The sequence below is a fragment of the Microtus ochrogaster genome, chromosome 22 (assembly GCF_000317375.1).
Source record: "Microtus ochrogaster isolate Prairie Vole_2 chromosome 22, MicOch1.0, whole genome shotgun sequence".
Taxonomy (NCBI): domain Eukaryota; kingdom Metazoa; phylum Chordata; class Mammalia; order Rodentia; family Cricetidae; genus Microtus; species Microtus ochrogaster.
This window is the reverse complement of record NC_022023.1, coordinates 31,043,014-31,060,615: the sequence shown is the minus strand read 5'-3', so window position 1 is coordinate 31,060,615 and position 17,602 is coordinate 31,043,014. Positions and strand designations below refer to the sequence as shown.

At 43.6% G+C, this 17,602-nt stretch overlaps 1 protein-coding gene across 2 annotated transcripts in view; it reads right to left on the bottom strand.

Annotated features, from left to right (window-relative positions):
* The window catches only part of Gabrb3 (gamma-aminobutyric acid type A receptor beta3 subunit), a 240,930-nt gene that overhangs the window by 10,047 nt on the left and 213,281 nt on the right, over positions 1-17,602 (bottom strand). For both annotated transcript variants that reach the window (XM_005357820.3, XM_005357819.3), the window contains exons 7-8: positions 6,867-7,019; positions 2,848-3,092 (exon numbers count right to left, since the gene is read on the bottom strand). In XM_005357820.3, the coding sequence (XP_005357877.1) occupies positions 2,848-3,092; positions 6,867-7,019 (398 nt within the window). The remainder of the gene's footprint in view (positions 1-2,847; positions 3,093-6,866; positions 7,020-17,602) is intronic.

Sequence of the window (17,602 nt, the reverse complement as noted above, 5' to 3'; positions counted from 1 at the left end):
TCTTCCTGCTCACTAAGAATAATATTGAGTCTGTGAATCTGATTCTTGACATGAATTATTGCTTTGCCTGGCAAATGGGGCATAGGTTCAATTCAATTGCTGGTACCCCCCCCCCACATACACTTGTGGCTGTGTCGTGTCATGACTTAAAAAGACCGTGCCAATGGGTCAATCCTCAGATACCACAGGATGTACAAATGCAATGTGTGTGTTATTACCAAAGGCTTGCTCTCGGGTGTAGTAGCAGGCCTGGAACAAACAGGCAGTATGCGTAGACAAATTAAAGTGAAGAGGTTTACACTGTACCAAACGGAGAAACCAGAAGAAGAAAGAAACATTTGGAACATGTATGTATTACATGTGAAGTTATGATATTGTTTGACCACTAAGTCTACGGAAAGCTTGCTTACAGTTTGGCAGCCGGGTCAGTAAGAGTTTGCCAGCAGTTGTTGGCAGCTGGTGGCCTGAAATGCCTCCAGGGCACTCGGCCCATGACAGAGCCATGGGGAAGGCCCTTTGCTTAGGAAGGACAGTAAGAAGCAGGGTCCCTGTTAGGGAAAACTACTGGCTGTGGCTGGTCACACTGATAAGCAGAGTCAAGCGTCGTCACTGAAAACTTAAAAGAGACTGTTTGGATGGACCCCTCAGGCCCAGCCTTTTCTGTCTGGAATGAAGTCTATGGCTCTTGTGTTTCTCATACTCTGCATCCTGCAAACTGGGGCGGGGGGGGGGTGTCCTATGCCTACTTAGAAATATCAGCAAACCCTTAAGAGAGGGAGGAATATGTTTAATTCGGAACTGTGAAAGCATCAAATAGATGTCCAAAATGAGAATCCCTGGTGTTTATGTGCTAGCTTTCAAAGCTAAGAATGAAATGAGAGCAGTGTATTCAGAAAACTATGAATATATAGAGGCCTCACTGAAACAGCTCAGAAAAAAAAAAACATTTATGGGGGAAAAAAACCTGAAAATGGATTCCTAAGTCAATTAGAATTTCCTCTGCTTCTAATTCATATTCTTTATACATTCTGATCATTTTACCCACAAATGCTACTGGCTTGAGTGTTTCCTTTAAATTTTGTACTTCATACTCCCAAGGTTTCCGAACAATGATGCTTTGAAGGCTTTAAACAGTCCCGTTTAGCGAAAAGGAAAGAAAGTGGCAATTGTCAAACACAGAAGGAAGTGGAAAGAACTCTGATCATGTGTGCAGTTGTCCATGCACTCGGCCACGGAGATAACATGGCATGATTAATTCCCGTTTCCTTGGAAACACCAAGGCCAAGACATCTTGTGTATTCATAGTACAGCATGATCTCCATAGAAACCTAACAGTCTGGAACAGAGTAGATTCTCAAGGAAGATATTGAAGATAATTTTGTCTGTGGAAAACCTAGTTCTATTCAGAGACCAATGGCATCTGTTTTACAGACAGGAAGGGGCCGTTTCCACATGCTTGCAGGACTCCATCCGGTCCTACACTTTTGCCATCCCTTGTCAGGCAGCATTGGGGATCCATGCTGGCACAGGTGCACAGAAGAAGGAAAGGAAACCTCCAAGGGCTTGAAAAACACGTAGATTTTAAAACCTGAATTAAACAGCACAGCAAAAAAAAAAAAAAAAAGGAACGAAGGAGTAAGTCCATATTTAACCTGGTAGGTGTGGGGCCAGCCATGATAAGCTAAATATGGGCAGGTCACCTAAAGGAAGTTCTTTATTTCCAAACATTATCACCTGCCAGAGTAGGACTCAGCCACTGATAAGTTTAACAAGAGGCCTGAGTCTCAGTAGTTTACCTTGAAGCAATACCTGGTTACAGGAAGGACCACAAGCTGAGGTCACCTGACCACCACCCAAGAACAGACCATCCAAAGGAAATGCCTACAGTGCCAACTGCTGTAGACAGGATTACCTGCCAGCACACACTCACCTGGACACCCCTAGACAAATGTCAGCCAATCAGGGGTACTGAACCTCAGAAAGCCCTCAACCCCACCTTTACCACTATAAAAATCCAACTCTAACTGAGCTCAGGGCTCTCCATTTATTCCAATACGTTGTATGTGCAGATTGATTGAGTTTGCAAACTTGCATAAAATAAAGGCTCTTTGCTTTTACGTACAGGACTTGGTCTCCTTGTTGGATTTTGCAGGAACTTTGCAGATTTGGGCATAACAGTAGAAATGTATTATTGAGGATTTGAGGAGATGAAGACATAAAAGGGTACATTTTAAGAAACTGTAACATTTCATTGTAATCTCATTATACTAACATAACGCTTTTATGAGTAAATGTATTCAATGTCTAGTCCCTTTGGGACCTGCAGGTGAGCACTCCTGTGCTGGGCTCTGATTCTCCGCTGGGTGGGAATCTGTGCTGTACAGAGACCACAGCCAGCAGCTCTGCTAACCTCCTGAGCCTTCGCTGCCTGGGGCATTCATGTTTAATGTTCTCCTCGTGGGACTGTGACCAGCAGGAAGGATGGACCAGGGAGGTGACTGCCTGCTACACTGCTTACCATGGGGGCAAGCTGCATGAGTGAACTGGTAATTTTATAATTGGAGGAATATTGAGCTCTTTTGAAAAAAAAATGGTATTTTCCATGTCAGACAAGAGCCCTGCATTCTAGAGTACTGGTCATTTCTGATTCTGTTCTTTTTAAGGAAGGTGGGAAGGGAAGCTGGCCTCCTCGGCGCCTGCTCCAATGTTAGTTTGATAGGAACCCTGAAGGCTTGCCCTAGGAGCCTTTCACAGTATGCTGGGTAGGGCTCCCTGCCCAGCTCCGAGGGGATGAGCTGGAAGGTTAGAAACTGCGGGGCTGGAATGCCCAAGCTGTAGAGAGCCTACCCGGTTGCTTTCACTCTTGGAACGGTCATTCTTGGCCTTGGCAGTCTTCTCTGCGAGCTTCTTCTGCCTTTGGGGACCTCTTCCAAAGAAAATGTAGTTGACGAAGGCGTACTCCAGAAGGGCCAGGAATACAAAGACGAAACAGCCCATCAGGTACATGTCGATGGCTTTGACGTAGGGGATTTTGGGCAGAGTCTCCCGAAGGTGAGTGTTGATGGTTGTCATGGTGAGCACAGTGGTGATCCCTAGGAAACAAATACAGTATGAGTACGTCATCCCAGATCCCAGCCTCCCTTCTACTGCAATGCCTTCTAAGAATTTGGATGGAATGTCACCGGAACAAGCCATGTGTCTTGTGGCAACCACATCACACCTTGGAGCAGCAAGCAGACATTTCCACTTGGGAAGCAAGCCTGCAGTGGCCTCACCCAGCCACTCCTCAAACACAGTGAAGGGTGTCTGGCCAGAGCAGGAGGCAAGATGTCTGGGTCATCTCGAAAGAATGTTCTCCCTCGAGGTTTAGAACAAATGTAGGCAGTCCCAGAATGTAGCATAGGAACTGAGTGCCTGACTACAATACACTGGGAGACTAACAGTGGCTTGTGGCCACAGGGACCTGGTCACCAGGAAAGCTAAGAGTGACTGCCTCTCCTATTCCAGGCCTTTCTGGAAGCAGAGGGTGAGAGGTCGTTTTTGATTAGGGGAAAACCCAGTTCTAAGTTCAAAGACGAAGGGCCAATAGAGCCAAGTGCACAGAACAGGTTCACTCTGGATCCCTTGCTCTGAAGTGGAAAAGAGTACCCACAGGCTGGGTGGGAAGGTTAGCTCAGAGGGACGAGGGAGAATTCTGCTCCTGTCTGGAGTCTCTGAGCTGTTTACAAAGCTCAGTGTTGAGGATTCCTGCCTGTATGCGGGAGCCGGCTGCAGTCCTTAAGGCCAAATAAGCATCACATTGTGTATCCTCCCAGAGCAGGAGACATAGCTCCTTCTGGACAGAGAATACAAACGAAGAGAGTGGAGGCCACAGTGACCAGAGGGCATGCTGAGTAGAGACATGACTAGGTCTCGTGGAGCACAGGGAAGCTGTGTGTGAGTGCGTCACCAGCCTCTGAATATGCCACAGCAAGAACAAGCTTGGAACCTGCCTTGGGACCTGTTATTTTACAAAAGGAAGATGCTTGATGGCCCAGCTCGAAGGGCCAGCCTTTTCCACTAGTGCAAGCCACATTCCTGCGTGTGGGCTATAACACTTGCCCTCCCTTCTCATGTAAGGGTTACTCCCCTAAGAAGGCGCTCAGAGGGAAGAGACTGGCAGTAATTTTTTTTTGTTCTCTCTCTCTCTGTCTCTCTCTCTCACATACACACACACGTGCACACTCAAACAAACACACACACACGTGCATGCTAAAGTACACACACGCACACACACACACAATACCACTTGTGTGGCTGAAGCCATGAGATAGCACTGGCGTGGTGTCTGCAGTGGTGTCTGCAGTAGAACCAGGACTGTGGGGAGGGTTGATGTTTACTCTCTCAGCTTGCAGCCCTCTGGGTGCCCACAGGGGCTCAGAGGCATGCCTGATCACCTTGTGGTTCCCAGACCTGGCCTGGGGCTATAGAACGCAGCCTCTCATAAGGGGAAAGGAGCAGAGAAATAAGGTAAGGGCTTCTTCGGCACCCTCCTCTGACCCTAGGAGACTGCTAACAGCACAGAACAATGGAGAAACGAGAGACTATTTTTACGCATAATTGCAAACCGCGGTTGCTTGTGAGATGTTTGGAAATCTCAGATGTCAGAATATTTTAAGACTTCCTTGAACATTGCATTCATGTGCACCTGGGGACTTTTAAAAATTTGAATGTGGCAATGGGATAATTACAGTTTATGGATAAATCTGAAAAACGCCACGCAAGAGCTACAAAATTAGACTTTCTCACCGTTCTTCCAAAAATTTGTCACGTTCACCACTCCTGTTTTCCCACGCCCAGGAGGCGATCGCCAGCAGCTGTCTGCTCAGCAATGGTAGAAGGGTGTCCCCTTGGTGGCCTCCCATGGTGAATGGCAGCACATTGGTTGTGTGAACGAGTGGAGAAGATGGCAACCACTCAAGAAATCAAATGGTAGGGCAAGTGTCACAGTAAGTGTCTTTTGAAAGCTAGCAGCACCCCCCCCCCCAAATACAGAATCCTCTCTGAGGGTGGCCAATGACCTGTTCGGTTCTTTCTTGGAAAGCCCCCACTGACTCTAGGATCGCAGCCGTCTGTGGTCCTCTGGGAATGAGGTTCACTAGGTGTCTGTAAACACCCTTCTGGTATAGCCCTGGTACCTGCCGCTTAAGACTCTAATGCTTGCTTGACTCCATAGCCCTCCAGAGGCAAAGCCTGCATAGCACACCATGCTAGCAGATTTGAGTTTGGATCAGCAAGACACCCAGAAAATGTGGAAGCGAGTTCCTTCACCATGATGAAACTGGATCGCTGCCGTCCACTTCTGATAGACGACTTGTTTCTCATAGTGGTGATATTTTTACAGGCAAGCAGGTACATAGTCTGTGGGAGCAGGCAGCGCGCAGAGGGTCACATCTGCTGGATGCTTCATCCTTGCCACGCCAGATGATTGTTATCTCTGTGGCTCTTTCTCATTGCTGTAACAACTGTCCAGCAGCAGAGTTGCTATGAAGCTCATGACATTTCAGGGTAGATGAGCCTTTCCCAGGCTTGGGGGTGGGGGATTCCCAAAGATTTTTCATCTGTTTACATTTTTTTCTCATAAAGAGAGATCTTCAAACTGTATAAACTAACAACACCTGGATCTGTCCCTACAAATTCAGTCTCTTCATTTAGCAGATGCAAAGAAAAAAAATCAACTGGTCTAGAAAAGAGGCATCTAACGATATTAAAAATACAAAGAAGTAAAATCTGCAGACAACCTCTGCACAGAAATGTAAGATTTAAAAAGTCTTTCCCTTAAGAGATACTTAACAATTTAGTACGGAGTTCTTAGCCCTTGGGTACTTGAATCTTTCCAGCGTGTTCTTTTCTACACGGGACAGCTGCAGGAAACTTCAGAAGATGTCTAGCCCAGGAGACACACGTGTGCAAGTTACACGGTTGCAGATCTAGCGCAGGCATGCACACATGCACGCTGTGTTAGAAAATAAGAAGGCTGAGGCTGGAAAACAGCAGAAAAAGAGAGGGAGGCCTGGAGGCCTGGACTGCACCTCCTGGTTAAAGGCTTTACCAGCAAACGTGTTGCTAGTTCTTTCCCTGTGGATTTCCCTGTGAGAGCTCCATTGTGAGTTTCCTCCTCAGAAACTGTTTGAACCCAGAGAAAAGCTGGTCTGGGCATGGTTCATCACCTCTACTACTGATATGTTTATGCAATAACTTTGTTCATAAAGTTTCATAATAATCAGCTGAGCAGAGAGTAGTGTTCCTAAAAATATAAGCTTTCCTTTAATAAGAAAATCCTGAAAAAACAATGTCAGAACCTATATGTTGCATATCAATTAACAATCTTATTATTAAATAACCAATGGGCAGCAAACTTCACTAGGATTCTTGGGAAATTACTCATAATTAGTTGCTTATTTTAATGCTCATTACATTGTGTAATTTCAATTATGTGCTATAATATCTGACGATTTTCCCCATGACTTGAAAGAGAAGAAAGCTCAAATTAATCAAATTTTTCTGTTGGTGGCATCCTCTTGACCAGGAAATATTACTCCTTACTTTAAAATCAAGTGTCAAAAACAGTTCTACGATGCAAATATTCTGACAACATATTTTCCCTTTCATAGGCATGGAAATTCACATTTAAGCCTTATAATTAAATTAACACATCAAGGGACTCAAGCGTGAAATTACTGTTTGCAGACAAAATGTGGCTTGGTGGGGGGAGCTGGTGCCAGGATACGCACAGACTGTGGTTGCACTCTGTCCTTCCCCTTCCCTTACCACCATAACGAGGTGGTCACTTCACCCTTTAGAGAGGACTTAACAGCAGCACATACCAAGGGCAACTCGAGCAGCGGACGCATCGTAATTGATCCAGAAGGACACCCACGAGAGGATGGTGATCAGGATGGAGGGCATATACGTCTGAAGAATGAAGTAACCAATGTTTCTCTTCAACCGAAAACTCAATGAGAGTCGAGGGTAGGCACCTACAGCAAACACAAGGGCACAGTGAGGAGCCACAGCAGGCGGTCCGGTTCCACTTCTGCTTCCAGAGGTCAATGGCATGCGCCCAAACACTCTAGGAACTGGGAAGTTGCCCACACTACCTTGCAGTTTGCAGTGATATTTACAAAGGAGGGGAGAAGGAGCGTCTATCAGTTTGAAGATAAAAAACAGCGAGGACGTGGCTCTAAGGCAAAGGCTCAGCTGAGAGCCATTCCTGGGAGGTTTTAAGATTGGAGTACAGAATAACAATGGATAGGCTGCTTGGGTTTTCACTGATGACTCTTTACTTTTTATCCTTTGAAGTGAAAGAAACTTTGGTACAAGACTATACCAGGCCAGACAGCTGATACAAGTCCTGCCGTCTGCCCATCCAGAGGATTGGAGCCACAGGCTCCGGACTACAGGATCAAGGCTAGTTCAGTCACACATAGAGCTGGAGGGGTGGAGAAGCAAATGGAGTCTCGGGGAGAACTGTGCTGCACACTATGGTGCCTGCTGGACCAGCAATAGCACGAAGGGGAGCCCTAGAGGAGCACCTTCTAGAATGCAAACTCCACTAATCACCCTGGGATTTGCATCCTGGGCTCCAATCACCACAGTCACCAGCGGTGCAAAAGCAGAGCCTTGGGAGACCACATTAACATGGCATTGGTCTGCCCTTTTCTGCATTGTTTATCTCAGAATAGGCAAGTGTAACCTATTTCTCCCTCCTTCAACACCAAATCACCAGCTCTGACTGCTCCAGCTGTCCAGGCTCCATGTTTCCTGGGTTGGAAGGAAGCTGGCAAAGGAGAAGGCCAAAGGCACATTCTAACACCTACTTCTTGATCCCTCCCCCAGTCTGTTGATGGACAGGCGTCTCCACCCGAGAGAGCCTGACCAGAGCATCTTAGACTTTGCCACACCACCTCTCTTAACTGAGAAACGGTCTCATGCTTTTGCATATACAAGTGCATGGTCAATGTTTACTTCTCAGGAATCACTAAGAAGTCCAGTTGAAAAGAAATCTTTGATGTGAGTAATTTTATTGTTTATTGAAGAAAAAGCATGCTCACCCATCAGTGAGATGAATGCACCTACTAATTAATTGTTACATAAAGAACAGAATTCTGGCTGACTATTGATGCTGCAAGGCAAAGGGCATCTTGAATGCTTTCAGAGTTCAGCAATGTCTGATCCTCCATGTTCTGAATGGCACTTCCATAAATATGTACAAAATATCAGGAACATGTTTAAGGCCATATCCGAAAGTTAAGAATTCCACCCGAAACTCAATGACTTTTATGAAACTCAAGCAGGAATTTTAAAATCCGAACATTCAAGCAGAATACAAGCCAAAGATATATTAGTCTGACACTTACATCTGAGGAATAACGCTACAAGATGAAAATATTTTGTTTTGCATAATTAAACCATTGTTTCTAAAACACTGGAAAACTTAGTATGTGCAACTCAAACACTGCAGTTCCTAACATGCACGGTCCTGCGTGTGAGCCCGAGTGTTCTAGGCAGCATTCAGTTGGCACTGTGTGGTATCGACAGCACACACAGTGCAAAGTCATGTGTGTGTGCAGAACCAAGGCCATAATGAAGAGGTGGAATGCAGCCCATCCAAGCACTGAGAAAAACAAACAAAACAACCCTCCAACAACAACAACAAGCCCACCACAGATTCATTAAACCGTTGACCTTGAGTTAATCTCGTTCACTGCATATTTAAGAAACTTTTGCTGTTGAAAACCTCAGTTTTAAAGGCTGTAGCTTACAACCTAAGTTTCAGGTGACCGTGACTTTCCTATACTTTCACTTCAAGACTGGCAGGTTTCTATGTTCCCACAACCTGTGCTGTCTTTTCCACACTTGGCCCCAGGCTCCTGTCTGTTTGTCGTTGCATGCATGTCTTCTGCAGCAGGACCACTCACTCATACGGCTATTATTTTATGTGAAGAAGTCTTGTTTTAGCCCATGACTGCCTCCTTTACTGCTACCCACACTTCCAGACTGAATTACACGAAAAGTAACAAACCATTTACTAAACTTGGCATTTAAAGACTAGCTGCATGGAACTTCCTCCGTTGTTTCTAGGGTATCTATCTGTGCAGTTTGCTTTGAGAGGTCTGATCAAATGCACATATCAAGTTGTCAACAGAACATCAACACTGCCATCGATGATGCACAATATGTGCAAACACAATTTGGATTCTTCCCAGTTTCCCACCAAATACATATACATGAAAACTGGTTTATAAATAGCCATTCTCGACTGTAAATAGTTAGGTGATTTCCACTTCTGAAGAAGCTATAAATTATCTTCTCAAGGACGACTTCGTGCGGTGCTCTTGTGTTAGCCTGATTCCGTAGTGCTGCCGGGCTGGTGCATGGGGCTTCTTCTGACAGCTACTAGCTTACTTTGTAAAAGGGGCCCACGTACATTGTCCCCATCAACACTTTCTTCAGCTCCTACCTCCCGTTGCGAGCATGGCCCTGATGGTGCTTCTTCACTTTTAACAATCCCCATAATCATTTTCTAGGGAAGAGGTCTACCACTGAGCTACGTTCCCAACCGTAATTTCGTTAGCTGGATATGTCTAATGTGTTGCCTTGCTCTCTATGGTTAATCTTCCTGTCTTATACCTGTCTTCTTAGCTCAGCTTTCTGCTTCACGTCTTCATTTTCGAGCTGTCTGCACAAATCCTCACTTGGATGGTAGGTGAGTATTTCCCCAGTAATATGTTTTAAAACCTCGAGTGGATTTGAATGCAGACTTGGAGACACTTACCTTTTTGTGTGTGTAATTATATGTTTATTTATTTTTCCCTCGTGACTGCTGTGGGATGGATGCAGGGGCTTAGGACTTCTGGGAAGTACCCCGTGCTGAGTTTTACTTCCAGCCCTGGCTCCAAAGATGTTTTTCTACATGGAGTCAGTGTCTCTGTAGGTTGCTAACGCTAGCTTTGAACTTGTGATTCTCACTTTCTCAGCCACCCCAGAAACTAGGATTACAAGGATATTCCACCACACCCGATTTCTTTATATTTATGGTTGTGAGCCTAGCCTTTAACGGCTGAGCCATCCCACACCCGATTTCTTATAATTTCTCAACCTTGCTTGAGTCTTAGTTCATAACATAGTCACCGACTAACCTATTGGGAGGGGGTTGGCAAGTATTTCAGAGGCTGACACAAGGTGAAGTGCTACCCTGAATTTTGTTCCATTTTTCAAATGCCATCAGGGGACTGAAACTCATACAAAAGAAGTCGGTATAGACGTACAGTCCACGCCACGTAACTGGGGAGTGTTTCCACGCTGTGCCATTGAGGATTCCCATGAAGGCCAGACCCTCGGTCCCACCCCCATGTTTCAGAAGCATAATCCTATACTCAAAATTCTCTTCTGTTGCCAAATGGATTAAAATACATGGGAACGAAGGTTTCTTCACGTTCCCACAACTAACCTGCTTCAACTTCTACCATGCCTCTGCATAAGCATGCTAGTGTCCAGTCAAGGATATTTTCATTGCCTAAATATTTCCCCATTACTTCCTGGCTGTAGATTCAAATCCACTGTCTTTAGAAAATGCCTTTCCCTAGTCATACTGGAAGGTCTTGACCCACTCCATTTGCTTGAATCCTTACTGTGTGCACTCTACAAAGGTCAGTGGTCACCTTCTGACTTCTTGTTCTTCCTGTTAAAATCTAATGACCGATATTCACTGAAGTTAGATCTGTGCTGGCAGCCGTACGTTCCTCAGGATGCCTGTGAAGAACACTGAATAAAAGCCTGCTTCCCACACCACAGTCGGGTGCATCCACACACCAATGTGTGAAGAGCAACATTTCGCGCATCCTCTAGACTCTGCATTGGAGTTGAATATGCAAAGTGTTCAACAGTCTCGGTGCATCTTATTTTGAGATCACGTGGCAGCTTCAAGATCTTAGGGAAGCAATTTCCACACTGACTCTTGGTTTGTGATTAGACCTTGCTAGTTATAGTTTGGTTTTCTTGTTTCTTCACTGTGGTGGAATAATCTTGCTGTCAGTCACTATAGGTTATGTTACGCCACAGGAACGAGCACTCCTAAGTCCCAGCGGGTAACAGCAATGAATTGTCCCCTAGCAACACAGTCGCTCTGTTCTTTCTATCCAACAACTGTAGGATGTTGTGACTGAGGTGCCAGATATACCGGCCACCCGTTTCACTGGACATACCTCATTGCCAGCCTTTATGTCACCAGAGTGAGCATGTTCAATTTAAATTTAAAATACAATTAAATTTACCATACTTTTCAAACTTCCATTTTCCCAGTAAAATTTCTTAGTATTTTCTAGAGGCTAACTTTAGAAAACCCATTCCAATACAATCTAAGACCAATACATAGGAAGTGAAGAACCACCAAAATTGTGTGGGAAATTTGTCCTTGGGCAGTGCTAGAAATAGAGAGAGAATGACAAAAGCAAATTCTACAAGATCATCAGAAACGCCTGTGAAGACATCAATCTAGTTTCAGAAATACATGGATTTCTGTAAATTTGCCAAGACAAAGAGTTTAGAATTAAGAAAATATACAATTTTTCTAATATATCTGTTTAGTATGTACATTCTGTTTTGAAAAAGTGAAACACTATGTGAGTATTTATCACCTGCTCTAGACCCTACCCTGAGGTGTAAGAAGTGAGCACAGCACAAGCAGGAAGAGAGAGCAATCTCCAAGAACCCCTGACGCATACCAGAAGATGCCCACAGAGGCAGCCTGGGCTAGTCCAAAGCACCCGGAGCAACACAGGTGAACATGTTACACCAGGCATACACATACATAGAATTTAGTGATTTTTGGGTTTCCCACACAATGACATCAAATACTCATAGATGAGTAAATTTATTTGGATGAAGGGAAGAAACGTTTATAAGATAAAGAGTACTCACGAAGCCAGAGAGGCCAGGAATAAGTTTCTTGAATGCCAGTAAACTTAAAAAAAAAAAGTCAGAGAAAAGAGCTATTTTCCTAAGTAGGCTTTCTGTCAATCCACATGCATGTTACAGAGTGTGTAAGTCCTCATGTGACTCTGCCAGACTATGTCCTGATGTTGGCAACATTGAACGTCACAACACCTGCTATTGGAAATATATGGGAAATTTCCCCTGAAATCATAGCCAACGGCTAATAAAAGTGAAAAGATGTGAGTATCCTTCATGACGGCACTGGAAGTTCCAAAGCGACAATAGAAACGCAGACCGGGTTTGGTGCATTTGTGCCAATGCAGATAGAGACAAGTCCCCAGAAGATGCTGAGTCAACAGGCAGAGGTGCAGTCCCTGAACAGCTTACTGTTCCAAGCCAGGGCTTGCTTGGCAAAAGTATCCAGCAAAGATGCTGATCTCAACCCTTTCTCCCTAGATGCGTTGAGTGCTGTGCCAACACCAGGCTCTGGACCTCCAGTCCTCCGAGGTTTACATCCCTCTCTAGGCATCAACAGTTTGGAAGATGTGCATACAGACTGTCAAGCTAGCTTTGTAGACTGATCACAGCCATTCCAATGTATCTGGGAAGTAACAAGATGCTATTTCTGGAGCTGATGCGAAGTGGATCGACACATATGTGCCCTTTCCTTTTCCAGGCAGCATCCGAAGCGCTCACCTCACTGTCTTCCTGAAAAAGCACCAGTGTTACTCTTGGGTCCCTTATCACGCTGTCTTAGCCACTTCTAATTCACCGTTGACTTTGCAAGACAGACCCGTATTAAAAATAGTACACTTCAGGTACCATGCACATGTCTGCAATCCCAGCACCAACGTGGAAGCTCAAGGCCAACCTCAGGCACACAGCAACGACATAATAAAAAGGGGATTCTGTGATGATTGTGCTTCTCTCAATACTAGTCATTTCAATATATGCTGAAAAAAAGTCTAGAAAAGAGAGGAAAGGAAGCATGGAGTAGAAAAGAGAGAAAGGGAAAAGAGAATTCAAGCTGAAAAGACACCCCGGGTAGGCTGAGGGCCCTTGCAATGCCCTTTGGTTCATGCAATGCTGCCCCAGAGAACAGGTGCTCAGATGATGCAGCATCGTAGTTGATCTGGATTGTTCCCGTCTGTAAGGATTGCCCAATCTCACAGGTCCTCTATCTCCTGCTGTATACAATCAGGACAATAATACAGCTAGCAAAAGAAGAAAATGTGATCCATTACCATCCATTAAAGGGAAAGACTATTATGCTGAAAATGATTACAATCAAGAAACTTAAAAGATAAGCCAAAGGGTAGAAATAAATATTTCCAAGGCATATATCTGATTTTTTTTAAAAAGAAACCTGTTATCTAGAGCATATAAAGAATGCTTACTCCTCGTCAAAAATACCCCAGAAAAATAACCAAGCTAAGAGATAGGGGAAAGCTTAGAATAGATTTTTCTCTAAAGAAAACAGACACATGGCCACCTGTTATGTGAAGAGATTCTTTGCTAGATTTCTCACTAGAAGAATGCAAGTCAAACACACAGTGAGACATCACCTCATTCCTACTAGGAAGATTCCAGTCAAAACAACAGAGTGGCCAGGGACGGTGTGAAATTAGACTCCATAGTTTCTGCTGGTAGCCAAGTAAAATGACTGCATCACTTTAGTGAGCACTCTGAATACTCCTCCAAAGGTTAGAACGTCACACAAGCTAGCAATTCCCCTTCAAAATACACAGGTGCAGTCCTTGGGATAATAGAAAGAAAGCATGTCTATGCATTATTAAATTAAAATCACAGCAAGGTATGGGATACCCCTTTACAAGTCATTGGTCAGGGAGACCCAAGAGATCTTCCAAACGACTCATTGCCCTTCATTCCCCACCATAACTACATGGTGACTCCTATGACTGAGGGCAGGGAACACTGAGAAATCAATCTCAAGCCCATTGCACATCTTCTGTGATGGCTAGTGTTCATAGCGTCAGAGGGAGCTGGGTTGGCTGGAAAACACACGCTCATTGATCTCAGCCAGCACTGGACCCTGCGTGTTACAGTACTGGCTTGCAGGGAAAGGTCAACCCACTAGTGGAATAGCAGCACACTCAGAACTGGGTAAATCCTGCCTGCTCATTTTCTTAGGGTTGTACCCCTAGACTTGGCCTCTTCTCAACTGTGGTCAGAGAAACTTCTGTTTAAAATGAGGAACAATCAACGCTGGTCTAAGTGTTGAAATAAGAGACTTAAGAGCTCATCCCTAAATGAAACACCTGTATTAATCCTACCACCAACAGAGCTCAGGAGCTTCAAATAAGAGGAGGGAGAGAGAATGTCAAAGCCGGAGGGTGGGAGGAGTGCTGGGAAGGGATGTGTTTTGGGCACGATGTGCATGGCTATCATCTTAATAAGCTCACAGACTGTGATCCTACAAAAGACCTATACAAGGCAATGGCGGTTGAAATGCCAGGAAAAGGGGGCGGGTCATCTCTGGGTCATATTCTTTACTAAGGAGCTATTGACAGATTATAGCAGTTGAATAGAATCATTCTTTCTTGAGGATGTGGCCATTGGTAAGTTTCCCATGCTCCAGTGGGTGGCTTCATGCCTGCACACATCCTGACAGCACTCTTTGGACTTAGTAGGGGATGAAAAATAATAGAGACATTAAGTTGGGAAGGAGACATGTTAGATAAAGCATTAGGGGTACCACAGGGGGAAAAGGGGTCATGTTATCATACGCACATGAGCACACACACAAACACACACACACACACACACACACACACACCATACCATGAGTGAACCTTAAAAAACTTTAAACTACCACAATCAACCTAGGACTCTATTCACTCATAATCCATAGAATAGGCCCACACAGAGAAATGGGAAGTGGGCTAGTGACTGCTGTCTGGGCTTACAGAAGGAAGAGTTGGAAAAATAAGTGGTAAGCGCTACATGGTTTCTTTTCAGGGGCCTTAAAAGTTTAAAGTTGGTTGTGCTTAAGGCTGCAGAGGCCTACAACTGCATAAAACATCACTATATTTTAGACTTTAAATGGGTGAATTATATAGTCCATGAATATCTCAATAAACCAATCAATAAGAAAGAGAACTCTGTGTTTACTCCTGGGAATTACATGGTTTAACTGATTTCAAGTAACAGGTGTATTATATTGCCAATCAATATAGATTTTTCTTTCTTTCCCTTTCTTTGTCTTTTTTAAAATTAAGTATTCTCACCATTGAGCATATTTAAACATGTTTGCTAGAGTCTTAAGAGTAACTCCCAAGGATTCAGACAGATAAATATTTTTTCCAGGGACGTAAGGTAAAGAATTTTTGAAAGCCCCTGGCTTCTGTGGTGGGATGTAGGTCAGGAGCTCTAAAGGGGGAGCGTTTCCACATCAGCTCAAACTCAAGCTGTCCTTTGGCACAGGCTCTATGCATGCTCTGAGCTGGCTCTTTAGAACTCAGGAACCAGGTGGGTGTGAGGTCCAGCCTAGAAACGCAGGTGAAGGGTCTGCAAGGATTCCTAGGAGAGAGAACGGCAAAGGGAGGGAGGAAGGGTGATTTCTTCTTGAGTTCAAGGTAAGATTAAGTCTTAAAGAAGACATGGATTGCAACCCCATCAATACCGCTTTGCTTCTCTTCACCTACAATGTCTTTACAGATGAAGAACTAATGGCAACAGTTTGTCAATATGAATTAAGTAAAAACTAAAGGTTTGAGGTCCTTGAGCAGACTCATAAAAGAAGCTGAGGGGCATGTATTAACAGCGGACACACCGTCTCTAAGGGAAGCTCAGTTGACTGTAATCTCTAGTCAAGAAACAAGACAGCATTTTTGAAAACTGTTGTTTAAGGAACTTCTCTTTGTCAGCTTAGCCATGGGCTAGCCCAGTCTTTGTTCATATTTTAAAATCTTCTGAAATAAAGTCAGAATACCCTTATCCATCTGTGCCACCAGCAAAAACAACCAAGAGAAATCAGAACATCACACAGCTAAAGAATCATTAAATAATCTACTCTCCATGGATCTTGTAAAAATTTTAACCTTTCAATGCAAATAACACTAAAAAATAAAAATGAAAACAAAACCCCCAATAAACAAACAACTACAACAAGAAAAAATGTAGGAGTAAATTTCAGATTTGGCAAAAACTGGAAATTACAAATTTGGTCATCTGTGGGACAGGCATCAGAACCAGTGTGAACATTCAGCCCTGATTTGGTGGTTTGGTGATGTGTAAGCCTAGCATTCGGAGTCGGTGATCCTCTAACATGAGCTCAGCACATTTGCTAAGATTTTCTTAACTCAGTACTTTCCGAATCGTGGTTCTGTAACGTGTCTGAAAAGGCACATTGTGCTGGCTGAAACTTCCTCTAACTGTTAGTAGAATGAAAAAAAAAAAACCAAACAAACAAAAACAAAAGCAGATGCATCTGATCCATATTTTCTGCAATGTGACTATAATACATCCCTCCAATTTTCTATTCTCAGATTAAAAGTCCAAAAAAAAAGGAAAAGCAGAAATTGAAATTATTCTAAAAATTGAAGGAAATGGGTATTTAAAGTACTCTTTTGGTGCTATAGACAGATAACTTGCAATACAGTTTGCCTGGAAGGGATAGGTTTCTGAGTGTTAACAAAAACCAAAATCCAGTGTCTTCTGTATAGTGGAGCCGTGTATTCCTGGACCCTAAAAACACACTTTTGCACTCTTTAGTACTGATTCCAATAGCTAATACTATGTAAATCAGCTGTCTAACTTTTTAAGGCAGGATCTTGATATATAGTCCAGACTGGCCTTAAACTTGTGATTCTCTTGTCTCTCTTCTCTCAAATGTGGGTATTGAAGCATCTGCTGCCATATCAACCAATTTTAATAAAAATATAATTATCTGATAGTGAGTTACAAATTATAAATAAATTAAAAGCTAGAATAACTAAGGCAAAGAGAAACAGTATATAAAAACCAAGAGTGGGAAGGATGTTAGTGATTTAAGGCAAAGAGTGCAGTGAGTTCTGGGACTTTCCAAAGAAGAATAAATAAGCATTTTCCAAAGAATAAATAAGCTAACATACACACCAGAAATCAGAGCAGACCCACACGCACATGCAATTTTTAAGCAGGGTGTTGGAATACATACAACCAATAACAAACAATGTCTGAAACTTATTTTTTTGTTTGTTTTTTGTTTTTCGAGACAGGGTTTCTCTGTACCTTTGGTGCCCGTCCCGGAACTAGCTCTTGTAGACCAGGCTGGCCTCGAACTTCCAGAGATCAGCCTGCCTCTGTCTCCCAAGTGCTGGGATTAAAGGCGTGCAAAACTTATTTTTTAAAGATAGACAATTCAAGACAGCCTACAGAATGGGAAAAGATCTTCACCAACCCCACATCTGATCTCCAAAATATATATAAAGAACTCAAGAAACTAGACATCAACAAACCACATAATCCAGTTTAGAAATGGGATACAGCCATAAACAGAGAATTCTCAACAGGAAGAATCTCAACTGGTTAAGAAACACAAAGAAATGCCCAACATCCTTAGCCAGCAGAGAAATGTAAATCAAAACAACTCTGAGATTTCATCTTATAACGGTCAGAATGGCTA